This window comes from Oryctolagus cuniculus, chromosome 10 (assembly GCF_051225735.1).
Source record: "Oryctolagus cuniculus isolate XC-2025 breed Fujian yellow rabbit chromosome 10, ASM5122573v1, whole genome shotgun sequence".
Classification (NCBI taxonomy): Eukaryota; Metazoa; Chordata; class Mammalia; order Lagomorpha; family Leporidae; genus Oryctolagus; species Oryctolagus cuniculus.
The window spans coordinates 116831583-116852811 of NC_142876.1; the positions used below are offsets into that span (position 1 = coordinate 116831583).

At 55.7% G+C, this 21229-nt stretch overlaps 2 protein-coding genes and 1 long non-coding RNA gene across 11 annotated transcripts in view; 1 reads left to right on the top strand and 2 right to left on the bottom strand.

The window, feature by feature from the left end:
* The window catches only part of MKRN2 (makorin ring finger protein 2), a 27364-nt gene extending 25375 nt beyond the window's left edge, over positions 1 to 1989 (bottom strand). For 2 of the 6 annotated variants that reach the window (XM_070051092.2, XM_008260414.5), the window contains exon 1: positions 1881 to 1989. Coding sequence is in view for 3 of the 6 variants with exons in the window: in XM_008260414.5 (XP_008258636.1) it covers positions 1881 to 1906 (26 nt within the window). In the remaining 3 variants the exon portion in view is untranslated. Of the gene's footprint in view, positions 1 to 1406; positions 1572 to 1880 lie in introns of those variants that run through there. The other 4 variants (XM_089306641.1, XM_089306643.1, XM_008260416.5 and 1 more) reach the window with 4 other exon arrangements.
* Positions 1990 to 4314: 2325 nt separating this feature from the next.
* On the bottom strand, positions 4315 to 11175 carry LOC103349184 (uncharacterized). Of its 3 annotated transcripts, XR_007921662.3 has the most exons (4): positions 11036 to 11175; positions 7160 to 7318; positions 6832 to 6961; positions 4315 to 5468 (listed from the first exon to the last, which is right to left on the bottom strand). It is a non-coding gene; the product is annotated as an uncharacterized LOC103349184 (long non-coding RNA). The 3 variants fall into 3 exon arrangements; XR_016215073.1 differs by lacking the exon at positions 7160 to 7318 and having other exon boundaries at positions 6832 to 6934; positions 11036 to 11157; XR_016215072.1 differs by lacking the exon at positions 7160 to 7318 and having other exon boundaries at positions 4716 to 5468; positions 11036 to 11171.
* Positions 11176 to 11282: 107 nt separating this feature from the next.
* MKRN2OS (MKRN2 opposite strand) lies at positions 11283 to 19339 on the top strand. Of its 2 annotated transcripts, none has more exons than XM_089306646.1 (4): positions 11283 to 12044; positions 16274 to 16323; positions 17217 to 17379; positions 18480 to 19339. In XM_089306646.1, exons 1-4 carry the CDS (start codon positions 11749 to 11751, stop codon positions 18508 to 18510), a joined length of 540 nt encoding a protein of 179 aa, XP_089162772.1. In that variant the 5' UTR covers positions 11283 to 11748; the 3' UTR covers positions 18511 to 19339. The 2 variants fall into 2 exon arrangements, with proteins under 2 accessions (XP_089162772.1, XP_008258645.2); XM_008260423.5 differs by having other exon boundaries at positions 11598 to 12044; positions 18725 to 19339.
* The last annotated feature ends 1890 nt before the right edge of the window (positions 19340 to 21229 follow it).

The following is a 21229-nucleotide window of genomic DNA, read 5'->3' on the forward strand; positions in this document are numbered from 1 at the left end:
AGAACTAATACTAACACTAATGCTAATACTTTACCTGCTGGCACTGTGGCCCAGCAGGTAAAGCCACTGCCTGCAGTGCTGACATCCCATATGGGTGCCAGTTCCAGTCTCGGCTGCTCCGTTTCCAATGCAGCTCTCTGCTATGGCCTGGGAAGGTAGTGGAGAATGGTCCAGGTCCTTGGGTCCCTGTACCTGCACAGGGGGCCTGGAAGAAGCTCCTGGCTTCGGATTGGTCCAGTTATGGCCATTGAAGCCATTTGGGGAGTGGAAGACCTTCCTCTCTCTATGCTTCTCTGTAACTCTCCCTTTCAAATAAATAAATATTTAAAAAATAAATCAGTGGCTGGTGTCGTGGTATAGCGGGTTAAGCCACCGCCTGAGGTGGCAGCATCCCCTGTGACCATCAGTTCGAATCCCAGCTGCTCCACTTCAGATCCAGCTCCCTGGCTAATGCTCCTGGGAAAATGAGAGCATGGCCCAAGTCCCTGGATCCCAAGTCCCTGGATCCCTGTCACCCATGTGTAACACCTGGATGAAATGCTGGGCTCCTGGTTTGTGGATTAGCGGATTTCTCTCTCTCTCTCTGTTCCTTCCTCTAATTCTTTCAAATGAGCAAACATTTAAAAAAATAAAATCAGTACCGGTTGAGTATTCCCCCGCAGAAGTGTCTCAAATTACAGATGGAGGGGGCAGCGCTGTGGCAAAACGGCATAAACCAGGCCTGAAGCACCAGCATCCCAGATGTGCGCCAGTTTGAGTCCCGGCCACTCCACTTCTGATCCACCTATCTATCTGCTCATGTGCCTGTGCCTGGGACAGCAGAAGAAGGTGCCGGTCCTGGGCCCCCACCCCCTCTGGGAGACCTGGAGGAGGCTCCTGGCTCCCACCTGGCCCAGCACTGGCCTCTGCAACTGAGGAGAGGAGCTAAGCAGCAGATGGAACATCACCTATCTCTTCCCCCTCTCTCCCGAACTCCTTCAAATAAGTGAAATAAACCTTTAAAAAGCGTCTTGCGGATGGGCCCCCCGTCTCATGTTTCACCTGAAACCAGTTTTACACGATGTTTGTAATAATTTCACGCACGAGGTAGGCTTCCACGGTGGAGAACTTCCCACGAGTGGCGTGTCCTGTTAGTGCCCAAAAGCTCAGGCCTTCGGACACTGGGATTTCTGACCCGCATTTCCCAAGCACACAATGCAGCAGGCGCAGATCCCAGCACCGGCGAAGCCCAAGCTGCGAGGGCGCCGCACAACCGGGGCGAACCACTTCTAGCTCCACACCCCGGTACCCGCCGAGCTCCTCGGCGTCGTCGGTCTTCTAGCCGGAGCCCCCTCCCCTGGCCCCGCGGCTCGTACACCCGCGTCTCAGCAAGACAAGGGCTATCCCCTAACACCGCCCAGACCCACCGCGAGACAGGAACGCCGTGTGCCGGTCGGCGCTTCTGCGATGATAAACGCACCAGAACCGTGTGGGGCGCCCAGCAGACTCCCAGCAAGGGCTCGGGGCCGCCATTAACCGTCCGGCTGCATCCGGGGTCCTCACTCCAGGGAAGCCCCAGCTTCTGCGAGGTCCTGGAAATCCATGAACCACCTCACCCCGCGCCGCGGCCCCCGGCCTCGGGCCCGGGCCGCCGCCTCCAGCCCAGAGCCCTGCCCGGCGCCGAGCACCCACGGCGGTCTCCCCGGCGGCGCTAAGCACGCGACGCGACCCCAAAGCCTCCGGATCCCCGCCTCGGGCCGCGAACGAACAGCTGAGTAACTTTCCACAGAGCCCCGTTCCCGCCTCAGTTTCCCCGGCTGGCTGACCGCCGCGCCGACAGCCGCCCAGGGCCCCGCGGAGCGGCCCCGGCACTGCCGGACGCCGCGGCGCCGCGCACTGACCTGCAAGTGACCTGCTTGGTGCTCATGGCGGCCGGGCTGGGGGGGCCGTCGTCGCGCCGCCGCCTCTCGCTGCCGCCGCCGCCGCCTCGGCCTCGGCCTGGCCCATCCCGCGCAGCCGCGTCACGCCGGCGCACGCCACCCCCTCGCGTGCGGCGCCCTTGCAGCGCCGGCCGGAAACCTCGCCGCCGTCACAATTGGTTCCGCATCCGGGGCGGGGCCCGGCGGTCCCCTCTCGCCGGCACTCGGTGTCCGCGTCCAGGCCCCCGGAGCGGGAGCGGGCTGGCCGCCCAGGCTGACTGGGGTCACTGTGGCGCCACAGTGCCTCCCTCTCCCCGGAACCTCGGCTCCCGCAGGCGGCGTTTGCCCCCCGCACTCCTCTGCGGGCCTGTGCCTGCTGAGCGGAGACCCCCGAGTTAGCCCCGACGCTGGCCTCTACCCCGCGTTCCCACCCCACGGCCTTGCCCGTCTAGGCGCCTGCTGCCTCACAAAATCTGTTCTTAGAACGCAAATCGGATCACGCCATCCACCTCCACTATTTCTGTGATTTCTTCCTGCTTTAAAAAAAAAAAGTCTCCATTAAAAAAAAATCTGACATACTTTATTTTATAATCATAATGTTGACCCCGCACTAAGAACTCAAAGAAAACAAAAACGAGACGCAGACTATGTAAGTGCGCAAAACACGCACGCTGAGGCCGGTGAGGCCGGCACCCCCTGTCCCAGGCCCTGCCGGCCAGCTTCCCGCCACAGTGGCCCGTGCCCTGCACGTGGGAGGCCGGGCGGTTCCCGCTCGGCTGCTTCTGCCCTTGGCCTCGCCCGGCCCCGGCTATGGTGGAGGAGTGACCTCGGGGATGGAGGGTTCTCCTCCCCACCCCACCACCCCGCCTCAAATAGGTCTTGAAAAAACAACAAGCACGTGCCTCTGAATTTTTCACTCATGAAACCGCGTCTACAAGGGCTGTCGCCAAGTAACCAACCCCTAGCAGGAGGAAAGCCTCGTGTATCCGGGCCGGTGGAGACTGGGCAGGCATCCCTCCCTGGAGAAATGGCTGCCTGGGCTCTCGCAGCAAGGGAGAGGGCCCATGCAGGATGTGGACTAGAACAAGGGGGAGCGGAAGGGCTCTTCCTGCTGGAACAGCAGGCTGCTTCTTCAGGGCACGTTCACAAATCGACTGCCAGTCCCTGCGCTGTGACACTGCCCCCGGCCACCAGGACAACGGTGCAAGATCAGCCCCCCCCCCCCCCATCCTCTAAACACAGGCTGGCACAGAGACTGCCTCAGAGTCCCTGCCCTAATCCTCTCCTCCGGTTACAAAGCCACCAGCAGGATCAGAGATCATTATCAGCCTCCCACAGGCTCCCTTAGCCTCCCTAAGGGCCTGCTGCTTTTCACCCATGGCCAGCGCAGTTTCACTGGTTCTTCCTCTTTGTATACATGAAATAGGCACTTCTGACCGACACACCGCATCTGAGATTTTTTCCATGTTATCGTGCAGAGCTGTGTGTTCTTTCACCTTCCAGGAAAAACATTGAATCTTCCAGTGCGTGGCCATCACACACACGTGCGACTGCTTAGGGAGGGACCCACTGATGGTGAAGGACTCCCCCAGCTGCCCGGCAGGCTAACATCCCATAATAGTCATTTGTCTTTCCGTTGCACAGTAGCTCGCTGTCCCACAATAGCTGTCTTTGGTGAAGCTCTGCTGTGCTGTGCTTTTTAAGCTCCCTGATAAAACCAGACAGAACCAGCTGCAGCCCGGATTTTGACTGGAGTCTGCTTGGAGAGATTCAGAAGGATCCAGAATGACCAGTTACCGATGCACCCCAGGGTGTGCGTGAGTAGGAAGCTGGCAAGGGAAGCAAAGCCAGGCAGTCCAATAGGAGGCGCAGCTGTTCCAACTGGCATCTTAATTGCTAGGCCAAATGCCTGCCCACAGCAGCCATCTTTGAACATGTGACCCAGGTAAAAGCAGGCCGTGAATGCCCGTGCTCAAGAACTTACCCCACCTCTTCTCCTGTGCACCTGCCATGTTCTGTCCTGGTTTCACTCTGTGAATTCCCAAACCTATTCTGAACAGAGACATGAATTTTTCTTCCATTTGCCCCCCCCCCCAAGATTTATTTGGTTCACTTCCCCAGATGACCCCAACAGCCAGGGCTGGGACAGGCTGAAGCCAGGAGCCAGGACCTGTTTCCAGGTCTCCCATATGGGTGCTAGGGGCCCAAACACTTGGGCCATCTTCTGCTGCATTCCCAGGTCATCAGCAGGGAGCTGGATCAGAAGTGGAGCAGCTGGGACGTGGGATGCCAGCATCGTAGGCAGTGGCTTAACTTGCTGCACCACAGTGCCAGCCTTCTTCGCCCATCCTAGCACCAACGCCAGATTCTTTGACTCACTTGTAATAGCAATTGACATGAGGCCAACACACAACCCAGACAAGGTTTATTGTGGGCTTAAGCTTGGACACAGCACCATGGGGAAAAAGTTCTACTGACTGGCTCAACGAGGGTTCAGGGCAGGGGTTTTTAATCACATGAGGAGGCATGGTGGTGCCCCTTTGGCACGTGGCACTTTGACGGGGACCCAGCTTGGAGTTCTGGCCTACCCCCTCAGTACATGGCACCTGGATTCGCACCTGTGCACCCAGCCTGCTGTTCTGTTGTATTTCTTGCACGCAGCATGCTCAATATGTCAGTGTTGTGCAACATGAACCCCCATTGGGGTACTCTGGGCGGAAGTTAAGGTTAAGGTGCAGTTAAGGTGCGGACACTCATTTCTTCTGATTGGTTTGGAGCTGAGTGGAATGACCTTTGGTTGGAGATAGAGCCATGTCAGGGTGGAAGATTTCTTTATTCTTTTATTTATGAAGGCAGGTGACATACACACACACACAGGTCTTCCCTCCACAGGTTCACTTCCAAAATTGTTACAACAGTCAGTGCTGGGCCAGGCCTAAACTGGGATCCAGGAACTCCATTGATCAACCGTCAGCTGTCTTTGGATTTGCATCAAGTGTAGTTGGATTCACACCATCTCAGCTGCTTTCTTTGCATTCATAGCCTCCGCCATTTGAACCTTACCTTCCAGTCCCTGTCTTCCTCTGCATTCGGTCTTTGCCATGACTCTGCCATCCTTTCTTTACTACTAATGCACTTAGTGATTCTCTTTACAAATCTGTGAGTGCTTACCCTGGGGATGTAGTGAGCATCCGTAACTTAGTAACCTCTACCTGGAATTAGTGCTTGTCCCTCTCCATTCCCAAGCAAACCACTACGACTGCGCCTTCCACTTCCCCACTTCTCGCCATGTGTGCTGCTGCTGTCACTTTCATTACCTTGTGTGCATGTTTTAAGTCCCTGGAAACCATGATTAACGTTGTTTTGCAACTGAGTAGTCTTCAGCCCTTTCAGTAATTCCAGGCTTCTGAGGCCCGTGTTCGGCCGGGCAGTTCAGCATCAGTCGGGACATCCACGTCCCATTTTGGAGTGCGTGGGTTCAACGCCCGCCTGCAGCTTCCGATTCCAGCTGCCTGCTAGTGCACACCTTGGAGGCCGCAGAGATGGCTCAAGTAGTTGAGTTTCTGACACCTGCAAGGGAGACCTGGATTGAGTTCTTGGTTCCTGGCTTTGGCCTCATCCCAGCCTTGGCCACTGCAGGCTTTTAGGGAGTGAATCAGCATATGACAGGGCTCTGTCTCAAATTAAAAAAAAAAAAAAAAAAAAAAAAAAAAAAAAAAAAAAACAGGGGAAAAGCACGAGGGAGTATCACTCCCTCCTTTTAAAAATTCATAGTTTTGTTTTTTAAGAGCGGTCTGTGGCCGGCGCAGCTCAATAGGCTAATCCTCCATCCTCTGCCTGCGGCGCCGGCACACTGGGTTCTAGTCCCAGTCGGGGCGCCGGATTCTGTCCCGCTTGCCCCTCTTCCAGGCCAGCTCTCTGCTATGGCCCGGGAGTGCAGTGGAGGATGACCCAAGTGCTTGGGCCCTGCACCCGCATGGGAGACCAGGAAGCACCTGGCTCCTGGCTTCAGATCAGCGTGGTGCACCGGCTCTAGCAGTCATTGGAGGGTGAACCAACGGCAAAGGAAGACCTTTCTCACTGTCCCTCTCTCTTTCTCACTGTCCACTCTGCCTGTCAAAAAAAAAAAAAAGCAAGGTGAGTGGAAAGCAAGGAGAGTCCTCCACTCCTTGCCCCCAACATGGGCACCAGCTCCTTGGCCCCTCACCTCCCCCAGCCTGTACCACAGCGGTGGCTGTACAGCCACCAGTCAATATGCACATCGCTCTTACCCAAAGCCCACAGCGCACCCCGCGGTTCACCTTTGTACAGGATACTCTGTGGATGTCTCTGAGCCTGCAGTAACACACACCTACCAGTGCAGTGCCTCGCAGAGCCGTGTCCCGGTCCTAAACACCCACCCCAACCCGGCGCTCTGCCAGTGCGGTCCCTGCTCCCCCAGCTGCTGGGAGGCACTGAGCTTGTCACCGGCTGCGGGGTCTTGCCTGACCCAGAATGTCACAGAATTGGAATCTCACAGTAGGTGGCCTTTTCAGACTCACTTATTGCACTTAACAATAAGCACTTAAGCTTCCTCCGACGGGGAGGGTGTTTGGCCCAGCAGTTAAAACACCCGCATCCTATATCGGAGTGCCTGGGTTCGAGCCCCAGCTCTGCTCCCGATTCCAGCTTTCTGCTAGCGTGCACCCTGGGAAGCAGCAGGTGATGGCTCCAATAGTCGGTTCCTGCCACACACACGGGAGACCTGGATGGAGCCCCTGGCTTTCTGGCCCAGTAGGGCCCAGGTCCGGCTGTTGCAGGCATTTGGAGAGAACTGGTGGAGGGGAGACCTCTCTGTCTCTCAAATAAATTTTTAAAAAAATTAAGACTACAGTGTCTTTCCTTGGCTTGACAGCTCACTGAACACTACTGTGTGTCTGGTTTTCCCACTCACCTGCTGAAGAGCATCCTGGGGGCTTCCCAAATCTGGCAGTGAGGAAGGAAGCTGCTACAGAGGGCTGTGGGTGGGTCTTCCTGCAGACGCAAGTCTTCACTCCCTTGGGAAAGTATCCAGGAGCACAAAGCTGAGCCAGATGGTAAATTTATTTATTTTAAAGACATTTATTTGAAATGCAGAATTATAGAAAGGGAAGGAGGGGGAGAGAGAGAGAGAAAGAAGGAGGAGGAGGAGGAGGGGGAAGAGGAAGAGGAGGAGGGAGTAGAAGACAAAGAAGAAGAAGGAGGAGGAGGAGGGAGGGATGGAGGGAGGGAGAGAGAGAGACCTTCCATTTGCTGGTTCGTTCTCTGGCCACTCAGGTCTGGGCCAGGCAGAAGTCAGGAGCCCGGAAGTTGGATCGGAAGTGGCACAGCCAGGACATCAACCAGTGCCCACGCAGGAAGCCGGCATTTCAGGTGGTGTCTCAACATGCTGCTCCACAATGCTGGCCCCAAGATTAAATATATTTTTGTAAGAAACTGTTGGGGGACTGGCACAGTGTTTTGGATTTTAATCAACGAAATAGCATAGAGTCCATCACCAGAAACGTTTCCCACAAGAAACAGACATTAAAGTTACAGGGCACTAGACGCTGACTCAACTCCATACAAAGAAAGAGAGAGGACCAGAACGAGAACCACATAAATACAAGTAAATGCAAAGACAACATGAGTACATTTTTGTTTGATTATACCTGGTTTTTTGTTTTTGTTTTTGTTTTTACAACCTAGCTGGATTGGAAGCAGAGGCAGGACTTGATCCCACACACTCTGATATGGGGTGTGGGTGTCCCAATGGCAGCTTATCCCTCTGTTACAATGTCCACTCTGGCAAGAGAGTTAAATGGCAGACTAGACAATATATATTCAGGGGCTGGCGCTGTGGCATAGTAGGTTAAGCTTCTGCCTGCAGCACTGGCATCTCGTATGTGGGCACTGGTTCAAGTCCTGGCTGCTCTGCTTCCGATCCAGCTTCCCGCGAATGGCTTGGGAAAGCGGTAGAAGATGATCCAAGAGCTTGGGCCCCTGCACCCATGTGAGAGACCCAGAAGTTCCTGGATCCTGGCTTCAGTCTGGTCCAGCTTGGGACACTGCAGGCTGGACAAGGACACTTGGGAAATGGACCAGTGGAGGGAAGATCTCTCTTTCTGTCTATCCCTCTCTCTGTCTTTAACTCTGCCTCTCAAATCAATCTGTCTGTCTGTCTGTCTGTCTATCTATCTATCATCTTCAGCACACACCAAAAAAGGCAGTAATAGAAGAACAAAGCAAAGAGGAACAAGGAAGACATAAAACCTGGACTGAGCTCCTGGCTCCCAGCTTCAGCCCCAACTCAGTCTTAGCTGTTGCTGGCACTGGGGAGTGAACCGCGCACGGGAACTCTATCTGCCTCTCATTCTGTCTTCCACATAAACTAAAAAATATTTTTCTGAAAAGAGAATAAATAGTAAGCAAACAGCAATCAGAAGAGAGCTGGCTCACACAAAACAGATGTCATGACAGAAACGTTTACTGGAGATGAAGACGAGTGTGTATAATGCTGAAAGGGCCACCCCACTAAGGTAACCTCGTAAGTATACATGCACCCCGAAGAGCCCCAGAATGCAAGAGGCAGACTCCCAGAATGTCAGCAAGAAGTGGTCAAGTTCAATATCGGTTGGAAACATCAAGACTCCACCTGCAGTCTGACAGACCAGAGCGAGGAAGCCACTGGAGGCTCTTGGGGTCGGGGAGGAACACAGGAGTCGGTTACACAAGCCAAAGGAGGGACAACCTGAGCTTCAGAGAGCAGAACCAGTGCATTTGGTGGAAACCATTAGACACGTCTGCATCTGTGACTTCCTAGTGCTATCTATGGGAAAGGCTGGGAGAACCAACGGGGCGTCTTCCAGAGACAGCCTCAGTGAGAAGTGGGTGAGGAAGCAGGCTGGGTGAGGAGCTGGGGCTCACAGCTTCCTCAGAGCGTCACTCCAGCGAATGTATGCAGGGAAAGCGAACCACGGACTTAGAAGGCTCACCGTGGCCACCTGCAGTGAACGAAGAGCTGTCGGCTCGAGAACAAATGGCCACCAACAGCAAACAGTGATGGGCCGCTGCTGTGGCTCAGCGGGTTCAGCTACCACTTGCAACCCAGCACCACACATCAGGGTGCCTGGCTGTTTGGGGTCCTGCACCCATGTGGGAGACCTGGCTGGAGTTCCTGGCTCCTGGCTTTGGCCTGGTCCACACTTGGCTGTGGTAAGCCATCTGGGGAGTGAACCAGTGGGTGAAAGATTGTTCTCTCTCTGTCACTCTGCCTTTCAAACAAAGAAATAAATAACTTTTTTTTTTTTTTTAAAAAAAAGGGTGAAGGCCAGACATGATGTGCTCTCAGATGAACGAAGGCGCTGCCACCTGCTGTCTCTGGAGGCACCTGCCACTCTGCAAGGCACGCACAGGACAGAGCAGGTGCTGAGCCAGACCACAACCATGCATTCAGCACCGTCAGGCTGTGGGAGAGGATGCAGGCGTTGCGGGCGTCACAGGTGTAAGGACGAGAAGAGCAGGAGAGGGGAGCCCGGAGGCTGCAGAATCATTCCCAAACTTTAAATGGGCTGGCCTGGAGCACTACGGGTGTGCACGTGAGTGATGAAACCTAAGAGAACCGCAGCAGTGACTGCTTTAAAGTGATGTTACTCCGGGAGGGATCGTGGGAGGGCGACTCTCAGCACTGAGCAGCCTTTTTAAAAGTTTGTTGATTTGAAAGGCAGAGTGACAGAGAGATGGAGGGAGAGAGGACTTCCATCTGCTGGTTCACTCCCCATTGTGTGCTCTACAGCCAGAGGAGGGCCAGTCTGAAGGCAGGAGCCAGAACCACCAGCCAGGTTTCCCCTGTGGGTGGCAGAGGTACTTGACCTAGCCACCTGCTGCCACCTAAGCACATTATTAGCAGGAAGCTGGGTTAGCAGCAGAGATGGGATTCCACTCCAGACACCGGATATGGGATGCTGGTGTCGGATGCGGCTCCCCAGTGACCAGTGTGGATGTTACTAGGGGTTCATATGAAAATAACTCACCAGGCCGCACATTTCCTCTGTGTAATCTTCTATATCTATCTCTTATAGTAATAATTAATACTATTCAATTTTTAAAAATTTGAGAGAGAGATGGTGAGACACAGATTTCCCACCAACTGGTCTGCTCCTCAAATGCCCATGACGGCCCGGCCAGGGCTGGACCAGGTCAAAGCTGGGAGTGTTCAGTCCAGGTTTCCCACGTGAGTGGCAGGCACCCAATCGCTTGAGTCATCACCACTACCTCCCAGTGTGCACGTTAGCAGGAAGCTGGAATCAGGAGTGGAGCCAGGACTCGGACCCAGCGCCTTGATGATGGGATACGAGTGTCCTAGCTGAGGCTAACTAGTACACCATTTGTCCATCCCAAGATAAAATTTAAAAACATAAGGACAATGTAAGAAAGGATTGAAGGTGCCCACGGTGGCGGGGGGGAACGCTGGTTTGTTACAGATGTTCATCAAGGCACAGGGGTGCCTCAGTCCCTTTTAGAACAGAATCGGCAACCCTTGCTGTTGGTGCTGTGAGAGTGGACACAGTCTCAGCTGAAAGCAGCCTGGGTCACTGAGACAGCCGTGTGGTTCGCACGAATCGGGAGCAACCTCAGGTCCCTGTCACCCGAGCACAGTGTCCGGCCGTGACCCCTCTGTGTGCACTGAGGCACGGGCAGTTTCCTTGCCGTGACCGCCAGGGTCTCTCCTGGCCCTGTGACTGATGTTTCTTATCTCCTAACACTGGAGATGTATTTTCTTGCATTTTGCTGTACTATAATTTATGTATTTTTAAATCTATTTATTTAATTAGGTAATTGATTTGTTTATTTGGAAGACAGAGTAGCAGTGAAAGATCTTTCATCAGCTCATTCACTCCCCAAATGCCTGCAACAGGTTGGGTGAGGCCAGGCCAAGGCCAAGAGCCTGGAACTGGATCAGGATCCCCTGGGTGGGTGGCAGGGACCCAAGCACCTGGGCCATCATTTACTGCCTTCCCAGGTGCATTAGCAGGGTGCTGGGTTGCAAGTGGAGTTCGGACCCAGTGCCAGGCACCCTGATACGGGATGCAGGCGCCCTGCCTTCTACTCTATACAATCACAATTAGGAAGCAGCTAACCTTTGTGGCGGGCCCTCGCCGACTCTGCGTGTCCCCATACACACTTCAGGCGGCCGCACTGCAGCCCCACGGCGCCCGCCCTCCGTAGCAAGGAGGACCCACAGCGGCGCGGCGAGGCGGGGACGGGGCACAGCCAAGAGCAGCAGCAGGGGCGGGACCAGGCGCTTCGTTTCCGCCGGTCTTCTCCTCCCGGAGCGGGAAACAAGGGGCGGTCGCCTCTCCCCCGTACCTCCCTGGCAATTGCGGGAAACTGCTTTAAAATCTAAAAATATCACAATGCACGCAGGAAGCTGCACAGCTTGATGCATGCTCACGGACAGAATATTCGCGCGTCATCAGCCGCGGTTAACAGCCAGCACAGACCCCCGGGCCCAGAAACCGCCTCAGCCGACCGCAGCCGCCACTCTTATTTCTAATTGTGTTAAGTGACTTCTACAATATGCAACAGCCTAGAAGGGAGCCGTCACGTATTGGTGCAAAAACAAAGTAATTCGAGAATAAAGGCCACCCTCCAATGCCGAGCTCCCACAGACTACTGGGAAAAACGAAACCAAGCGGGCGATCCAAGGACAGGGTCCCAGGAGGAGTAGGGGTGAGCAAACGGTCACCGGGAGCCGGGGACTTGGGGACGCGCGGGAGCCCTGCCAAGAGGCACGCTTGGAAACCAGTTTGTGGGGGCGTCCTGGTTAGCGGTTCACCTGCCTGGTTCGGCCATGAGGCTGTCAATCAGGGTGACGTCACGGTCGATCAGGTTAGCCAGGTGCGCGTTTGCGAGGAGAAGAGGAAGCGCCATGCACGGTGCGGAAGCCGGCAAGCCTTTGATTAAAGTCAGCCACTGCGAGAAATGCATCTACAGCTTCGGCGTGCCCCGCCGCTGCCCCCTGTGCCTGCAGGACGTGGGCTCGCGGAAGCTGGAGGAAGCCCCCGTCAGCATCTCCAACCCGTTTGCCGACGGGCACCGGGAGAAGTGCTCGTTCCTGCTCAGGCCGACGCGGGGCTCGTTTCTTAGGTACGGAGCGCGGGCAGGGCTCGGCTGCGCGAGTGGGCCGGTCACTGGCTGCCTGCTCGCCCTCCAGCGTGACGCCCGGGGTCGCCTCTGCACGGCTGGTCGCTTTGGCCCAAATGCATCCCTGGAGGGAGGGCTGGGCGGGCTCTTCCCAGTGTTTTCTGAAAACGCGGCACGGAAATAAGCTCCTCTCTTGTTATTCTACGTTCCGTGAACTTCTGCAGCTCCCTCGCACGCAGCCTGTGGTAGGACCGTGAGAGAAACGCAGGTGTCGGGAGGCGAGCTGGGGAGTGACCCGCGGGTGAACAGGCGCCACCTGCGGTCACTCAGGGACCACAGCCTAAGGGGATGATATTCAAGTGGGCTCTAGACCCGTTTCCCCGTGGCTCTCGGGAAGAATGACTCAGGAACCCAGAGAAACGGCGAGGAGTGGACAGAGGGAGCTGGACTGGCCCCCCCTGCTCCCGCTGCCTGTCCCTGCTCCTGTCTGTGTTGTCTGAGATGACAAGGGCGGGCCAGGGCAGGCGTCACACAGCCCAGTTCTAAGCAGCTGCAGGACCCTGTGTCCCCCTCACAGCCTGCGGGGGCCCAGGTGTCCGGGCACCAGGTCTCAGCGGCACCACAAGCTTGTCCCGTGGGGTTCAGGCCGCCTGCATCAGGGCTGTATAGCCCCGGGCTGCTTCCTAGGAGCCCTGCTTTGTGCTGACTTGGGGTCCTTAACTGTGCAGTCTCACAGCTTCTGACGCTAGTGTTCAAAGTTCAGAATTTGTTTCCGGTAACGCTGGTCGCCGGAACAAACGCCCATGGAGAAGCTCTGTGTGACGTCACAGTGGACAGTCTCAGCCTGCTCTCCACATGCCAGGACTTCACACCGGCTGTCAGCAAGCAGCTTTAAAAAAAATATTTATCATTTACTTATTTAAAAGGGAGAGAGAGAGAGAGAGAGAGAGAGAGAGAGAGAGAGAGATCTTCTATCTGCTGGTTCATTTCCCAAATGGCCACAATGGCAGTGGCTGGGCCAGGCTGAAGCCAGGAGCTCCATCAGGGTCTCCCTCATGGGCGCAGGGACCCCAGCACTTGGGCCACCTTCTGCTGCCTTCCCAGACACGTGAGCAGGGAGCTGGATAGGAAGTGGAGCAGGTGGGACTGGTGCCCATATGGGATGCCCCCGTCACAGACGGAAGCTGAATCCACCGTGACACACGCTGGCCTCTGCTTCCCATCGTCAGTCCACTCCCTGAGTGTCTTTTCTTTCTGTTTGTGAAGGGCGTGTTTCCAGGGTCTCTGGCTTGCACAGTCGCTTGAGGAGCCTGCAGTCACTGTTCATTGGACGTTTGCTCTTTTTTTTTTTTTTGACAGGCAGAGTGGACAGTGAGAGAGACAGAGAGAAAGGTCTTCCTTTTGCCGTTGGTTCACCCTCCAATGGCCGCCGTGGCCGGCGCGCTGATCTGATGGCAGGAGCCAGGTACTTCTCCTGGTCTCCCATGGGGTGCAGGGCCCAGGTACTTGGGCCATCCTCCACTGCACTCCCTGGCCACAGCAGAGAGCTGGCCTGGAAGAGGGGCAACCGGGACAGAATCCGGCGCCCCGACTGGGACTAGAACCCGGTGTGCCGGCGCCGCAAGGCGGAGGATTAGCGTAGTGAGCCGCGGCACCGGCTATTTTTTTTGCTCTTTTAACATTTTCCCTTTATCACTGGCTTTCATCCACTTTGTAGTTCTGAGCCTGGACAGGAGCTGTGGCTTCAGTGTGTCCCCAGAGCTCATGTGTGAGAGACGGAATCCTCAGTGCACAGGTGGGGCCTGTACCAGGTGAACTTCCGGGCCCGTGTTGTGGTGTAGCAGGGAAAGCTGCTGCCTGTGACGCCCGCATCACATATGGGCACCGGTTGGGGTCCCAGCTGCTCCATTACCAATCCAGCTCCCTGCTAGTGGCCTAGGAAAGCAGCAGAGGATGGCCCAAGCGCTTAGGCCTCTGCCACCCAAGTGGGAGACCTGGAAGAGGCACTTGGCTTTGGCCTGGCCCAGTACTGGCTGTTGTGGCCATCTGGGGAGTGAACCAATAGATGGAAGATGTCTCTGTAACTCTTTCAAAATAATTAAGTAAATCTTAAGAAAAAAAAAAAAAGTGACCTCTCACCTCTCAATGTCCTCACGGATGGGTTAATGCCATCATCCCAGGGTGGGCTCCGGAAGGGCTGCATTTGCCCCCTCCTGTATCTCCCATGCCTGCTCCCCCGCCTTCCTCTAGGGTGGGGGAGGGGTGACGCTATCAGGCCTGTCTTACTCGGCACCTGCAGGGGGAAGTGCTGGTGCTGAGACAGGCTGGGTGCTTTGGTGCCCCCCCCCCCCCGCCCCGTTCTGGTGCTCACAGCAGGGTCTGCAAAAATCTCAAGGGAGCTCCCTGTCCCCATCCCAGGCCCTCTGAGGCCAGCTTCCAGACCCTTTCCTCCCCGCTCACCCGAATTTCCAAGCCCCTGGTTCTGACTGTCACAGCTCGCTCTCAGCTTTACCTACGTGGCTGAGGAGAACCAACAGTGATGTAATGGGATCGCCAAGGTTCTCGTCTAACTAGGTCAGGCTCCCTCAGGGTTTCCACCTCCGGCTGTGCAGGCTGGAGACTGCAGAGGCTCCTGGCCGAGCCGTGGTGGGCACTCACGGTCAGCTGGCACAAAAAACAAAAAACAAAAAGTCTTTTCTGGAAATTAGCAAACTGCAGGGGGGCAAAGACCTCATCTGGCTTGCTGTGTGTCACTGGCCCCGCATGCCCAGTGAATATGTGATGGACCAATGACGGAAGGAAAGGAGGGGAGCCCCCGGCTCGGCCTCTGAACTGGGTGGGGGTGCGGGTGGGGGTCACACAGAAAGCAGCCTGGCAGGCAGCGCTCTGGAGACGCCAGGCAGCCGCCTGTGGCCTCGGCCATGTCAAGGCTGCGACTCTGCTTTTAAGATCTCTGGTCTGAGAAAGGAGCTTTGTGATTTAAAGGTCACCTCTCAAAGTGGCAAGTGGGCTTTGGGCTGCTGACACCACCACATCCCACCCTGCAGTGCCTGCGTTCCAGTCCCGGCTCGGCTCCTGACTCCAGCTTCCTGCTAATTAGCCCCCACGCCCACTGCAGCAGTGATGGGGTCCTGTCACCCACCTGGGGGGCCTGGGCTCAATTACTAGTTGCTACCTTTGGCCTGGTATAATTCTCGCTGACACAGGCATTTGGAGAATAAACAGCATGTAGGAGCACTTTCTGTCAGTCTGTCTCGAATAAATAAATACATTTAAAAAAAAGTAGGAGGGACTCTGGAGCTGCAGTTTAAGCATGTGTCTGACTCATCTGACCCCGTGAGCAGATGCCAGCAGGCACTTACTTTATATTACTTTATACCAGCTTGTTGGGTGTGTGATGACACCCCCATTCTACAGAAGGGAAGCCAAGAGTGCAGGGGAGATGGCTTGCCCCACGTCCCCAAGATGGTGAGTGATGGCCTGGGATTGTACGAGAGTCAATTATGCAGAATTTGTTTCATGGACAGCCTTTTTTTTTTTAAAAAAAAAAAAAGATTTATTTATTTGAGAGGCAGAGTTACAGGCAGAGGGAGAGGGAGAGGGAGAGGGATCTTCCATCCACTGGTTCACTCCCCAGGTAACTGCAGCAGCCAGGTCTGGTCCAGGATGAAGCCAGGAGCTTCTTCCATGTCTCCCACGTGGGTGCAGGGGCCTAAGGATTGGTCCATCTTCCACTGCCTCCCCAGGCCATTCCAGGATGAAGCCAGGAGCTTCTTCCATGTCTCCCACGTGGGTGCAGGGGCCTAAGGATTGGTCCATCTTCCGCTGCCTCCCCAGGCCATTAGCAGGGAGCTGGATTGGAACTGGAGCGGCCAGGACTTTAATGTGGGTTCAGGTGCTGCAGGCGGAGGCTTAACCTACCCTGCCCCAGCGCTGGCCCCTCGCGGACGGTCTTGAGGAAGTAATCCCAGGGAGGGGGCTGTCGGGGAAGAGAAGGGGGGCCCACGAGGCCTCCCGAGCTGCCTCCGGATCCTGGCCCCAGGGTGGAAGCCCAGGAGGAAGGGTCGGAAGAGCTCCCTGGACAGCGCCCTCAGCTGTGCGCTTCACTCAGCAGCGTTCAAACGGGGCTGCCGGGCCCTGCAGCTGCCGGCCAGGTGTGCCGGGGCAGGAGTGGGGCCCGGGTGCACCCCCACTACGGGTCTCCGCTTTTCAACCACGCTTGTTTCTCTCAGGGAGTACGACGGCAGGTCTGATCTGCACGTGGGGGTGACCAACACCAACGGTGAGTGCCTTTCACCCTCACTGTGGTTTCAAAAACCCCACAGAACCCAGGGGGAGGACAGGATGGGGGCCCCTGTGCCCTGAGGGACCTTAGAGCTGCACAGGGAGCCGGGCACGCTGTCCCCCCGAGATGAGAACGAGGTGACAGAGTGCGGCCTTCGTGGACCCCTGGAAGGAGAGGCGGGGGTGGGTGCAGAAACCGAGCGCTGGGCTTTGAACTCAGATTTACCTACTAAGAGTCAGATTTACCACTCATTTGTTTTCGAAGAGAGACTCAGAGCTCCCAGCCACTCCACTCATCCAGTGTCTGCAGCGGCCAGGGCTGGGCCTGGGAAATTCAATCCAGGTCTCCCATGTGGGTGCCGGGCCCCGGGTGCTCGAGCGACTGGTCACCTGCAGTGTGCGCCCAAGGCGCGCACCAGCAGGAAGCGAGGCACTCCAGCACCTGGGGCGGGGGCAGGCATGTTAACGCCAGCTGAGTGCTGGCCCCTCCCACCAGTCCATCACTGGGGTGCACTGCTGACGCAAGCAAACAAGGTAGAGGGTTTGCAAATAGCTCCAACAGCAGGATTGGAGAGGACTGTGCTGGCACCTGTCATTCTCCGTGTCAGGTGGGCAACTTCACAGCAGGTACAAAGGACTTTGTGGGTAACGGGGTGGGCGCGGGGGCTGAGTCTGCATGAGCCCCTCCTGAAGCTGAATCAGTGTCTCAGGAGGCTGGGGGCTGCTTCCTGGACTCATTCTAGAATCTCTCACCTGCCCCTGTCCATTGATCTCTCTCGGTTACACCATGGGAAGGGCCCACGGTGCTTGCTGGATGCTCCTTTCATGGGGCAGTGGTGTTTTGTGTGTATTTTACCTTCAGCCTCTGCACAACTATGGTCTGGTTTGCAGGTGTTGTGTACAATTACAGTATGCACGGCGTCCAGCGGGACGAAGCCGGGTGGGAGCAGAGTCTGGCCGTCCCCTTACTGCAGCCCAACATGTTTGGGCTGATGGACCAGTGGGACAAGTACCTGGAGGACTTCTCCACCTCGGGGGCCTGGCTGCCGCACAGGTACTACAGAGACTCGCCCCAGCCCCACTCGCTGGCCATTGCTGGCCACAGCCCAAACCGAGACACTCGCGCCAGTAACACAACTGAGACAGAGGCGGGGCCTCTCTGGGTTCCCTGCAGAGGGGTCAGCATCATCTCTGTGGTGAAGTGAAAGGACCAGCACCTGCACAACTGGGTGTCTGTACACATATCAGCAAAACTCACCATCGCACAGTCCCTTACAACAAAAATAGGGGCTGGTGCTGTGGCGAAGCGGGTGAAGCCACCATTTGCGGTGTTGGCATCCCAAATGGATGCCCGTTCATGTCCTGGCTGCTCCACTTCTGATCCATCTCTCTGCTATGGCCTGGGAAAGCAGTGGAATATGGCTCAAGTCCTTGGGCCCCTGCACCTACATGGGAGGAAGCTCCTGGCTCCTGGCTTCTGAATGGCTCAGCTCTGTCCATTGCAGTCATCTGGGGAGTGAACCAGTGGATGAAAGACCTCTCTCTCTCTCTGCCTTTCAAAGGAATAAATAAATCCCAAGACAGTGTTATTTAAAACAAACAAAAGTTGAAACGAGTGTCCAAGCTGTAAAAATAAGGAACGCTCCATTTTTTTAGGGTTGGCAAAAATTTTTTTAAAGAGTTATTTATTTGAAAGGCAGAGTTACAGAGAGGGAGAGGAGAGAGGGAGAGTCAGAGAGGTCTTCCATCTGCAGGTTCACTCCCCAAATGGCCGCAACAGCGTAAGTTGAGCCGATCCGAAGCCAGGAGCCAGGAGCTCCTTCTGGGTCACCCACGTGGGTGCAGGGGCCCAACCAGCCATCTTCTGCTGCGTTCCCAGTTGCATTAGCAGGGCGCTGGATCAGATGTGGAGCAGCTGGGACTCGAATGGGTGCCCATATGGGATGCTGGCACTGCAAATGGTGCCTTAACCCGTTATGCAACAGCGAGGGCCAGCAGTTTTAAAGCTAATTTCTTAGCTCCCACACCCTCAGCTGTCAGAGATGGATAGATTGCTGTCACGCTTCCCTTGACGGGAGTTTAGACTCTGCAGGTATCGTAAATCTTAGGTGAAGGAATTCCACTTCTGAAATCTGGAATTTCATTGAAATCAAGTCCCCCAGATTGGCAGCTGACATGCAACTGAGTGACCGCTCTCAACACCAGGGGTAGCCCATCCCTGCTGACGTGAAGGACCAAGTGGAGATGGCCTAGGCCGCCGTCGCCCCAGAACGGCATGCGCGTGGCCAAGCTTGCAGAGGCCCTGCTCGCTGCCGAGGTTCCCGACTCCTTTGCCAAGTCCTTGGGCAGTGCCAGGGCGGGCGCCCGAGCCTCTCCTGGTGACGCCCTTGTCTTGCAAGGTATGACGAGGAGCAGCACAACTGCTACAGCTATGCCCTCACCTTCATCAACTGCGTCCTGGCCACGGAGGGCAGACAGCCGCTGGACAAGAGCGGGTTCACGGAGAAGTACGTGCTCCCCAAGACAAGGCTGGCATCCAAGTACATCGCACTCTACCGGGCCATAGCAGAGCATGGCTTCTGCGTGGCCGACTGTCCTGACCGAGGCGCCAGCCTGCCTACAGATGCTGAGCACTGGGTGCACGGGCAGGGGGCCGCCACCTCTGCTCAGGAGCATGGATCTCTAAATGCATTTAACTGTGATGAATAGTCTGGTTTTGGGGGTGTAGTGGGTAAGGCCACTGTCAGTGACACTGGCATCCCGTATGGGCAGCCAGTTTGTGTCCTGGCTGCTCCACTTCCAATCCAGCTCTCTGCTGATGGCCTGGGAAAAGCATCCAAAGATGGCCCAAGTGCTTGGACCCCTGCACCCATGTAGGAGACCCAGAGGGAGCACCTGGTCTCAGTCTGGCCCAGCCCACTGGGAAGAGACCCAGAAGATGGAAGCTCTCTGTCTCTCCCTCTTTCTCTGTAACTGACTTTCAAATAAAGAAATCAATATTAAAGAAAAAAAAAGTCTGGTTTTGCTGGAAGCATATCCTGGGTTTGCTTGAAACATATTCAGCCTACTGCAGCTGGGTCCTAACAAATTAAACGCACAGCAATCAAAGTACAACAGGGGCTGGGTTTTGAAGGCTGAGAGCCCACTGCCCCGGGAAGCGGGGCTCTGAGGACAGCGAGGGGAGGGAGGGGAGCGAGGGGAGGGAGGGGAACGAGGGGAGGGAGGGGAGGGGGCACCTCCCTCGCTGTCCCCACTGAGCAGGCGCGAGGTAGCTTTGACTGTCCACAACAGCAGAGGCCACATGAGACACAGCCGCCTCAGGACCCCGCAGGAAACGGCCTCTCCTCTCTTCTGAGCCCTTAGACACAAACGGGATTGGCAGTGGCTCAAACCAGCAAAACACCAGTCTGTCCTCTTGTTTTCGCTCCATCTTTTGCCTGCTGGGAATGTGGAATTCCGAAAGCACACAGGAAAGGGCTGTTTTGGTCTCTAAATTTATCTGAGGGGTGGGCACTGGGATGCAGTGTGCTAAGCTGCCCCTTGCAATGCTGCCATCCGTATCAGAGTGCCTGATTCAAGTCCTGGCTGCTCCACCTCCAATCCAGCTTCCTGCTCATGTGTCCGGGAGGTGGCAAATGACTGTCCAGATAGTCGGGTCTTTGCCCACACAGAGATCTGGGTAGAGTCCTTGACTCCTGGCTTTGGTCCCTGGTCTGGTCCCAGCTGTTGCAGATATTTGGAAACTCAACCAGTAGATGGAAGATCTCACTGTCTCTCCCTTCCTGTCACTATGCTTTTCGAGTAAATTTATATTTATCTTAAAAAAAAAGTGTTTGAAAGACAGATCTCATCTACCTTGTCACTCTCCAAATGCCTGCAACAGCCAGGCTGACGCCAGGAGCCTCAGTGGAATTCACTGGAACTCAGAGGATGGCAGGGACCAGCTTTCTCAGCCCTCACTTGCTGCTTCCCAGGTTAGCAGGAAGGTGGACTCAATCCCAGGCACCCCGCACTGTGGGGTACGGGCATCCCACCTGGCAGCTGAACCCGGCTGCACCACAACGCTGGCATCTAGATGACGGATTCCTAAGTGAGGCTTCCCTACTTCACTCGATGGCAAACACACTTTCAACACTTCCAGTTCTTAACAAAAAAAAAAATCAAATCTTCTAGATGAATCAGCAGGTTAACATATTTCACTTGTAGAAATGGACCTCAGTTCCAGTACGGGGGAAGTCAGCATTTATGGGCGGGCGCAGGCATTCAGCCTCGCGGTTCAGATGTCCACGTCCCACCCTGAAGCACCAGGGTCGACACCTGGCTCCGGCGCCTAACGGCAGCTTCCTGCTAACGCACACCTGGGAGGGCGGTGCGGGCTCAGGTAGGAGGTCCCTCCTGGCTTCGGGCTGGGCTGACCTGGGCTTTCAGGCATTTGGGGGAGTGAGCCAGTGATGGAAGAGTTTTGTCTGACTCTGAGAAAGTAAAAATAAATTTCTTAAAAGTTCGCACTCACCCTCTCTGGCTTCAGACTCCCCCCCTGCCCAGCTACGCCCCTTCCTCTCCACCAGGACTTGCCTGTCTTGGATACCTCACACAAACACATGCATGGCTTCACTCAGTATGTGACCTGCTGGGCTTGCACTTGCCATTTTTAAATGTTTTGAGAGACACAGGGAAACAGCACTCCCGTGTGCTGGTTCACTCCCCAAATGCCTGTGATGGCCCCAGGCTGGGGGCTTAAACAGTGAATGGGAACCTAATCCAGGCCCCCCACCACGGCTGCCTCCCAGAGCCTGCATTGGCGGGAAGTTGCCATCAGAAGCAAAGCCAGGCATGGAACCAGGTACTTTGGTACCAACCTGTCCCAACCGCTAGGCCGAATGCCCGCCCCGACACGGCTTCCT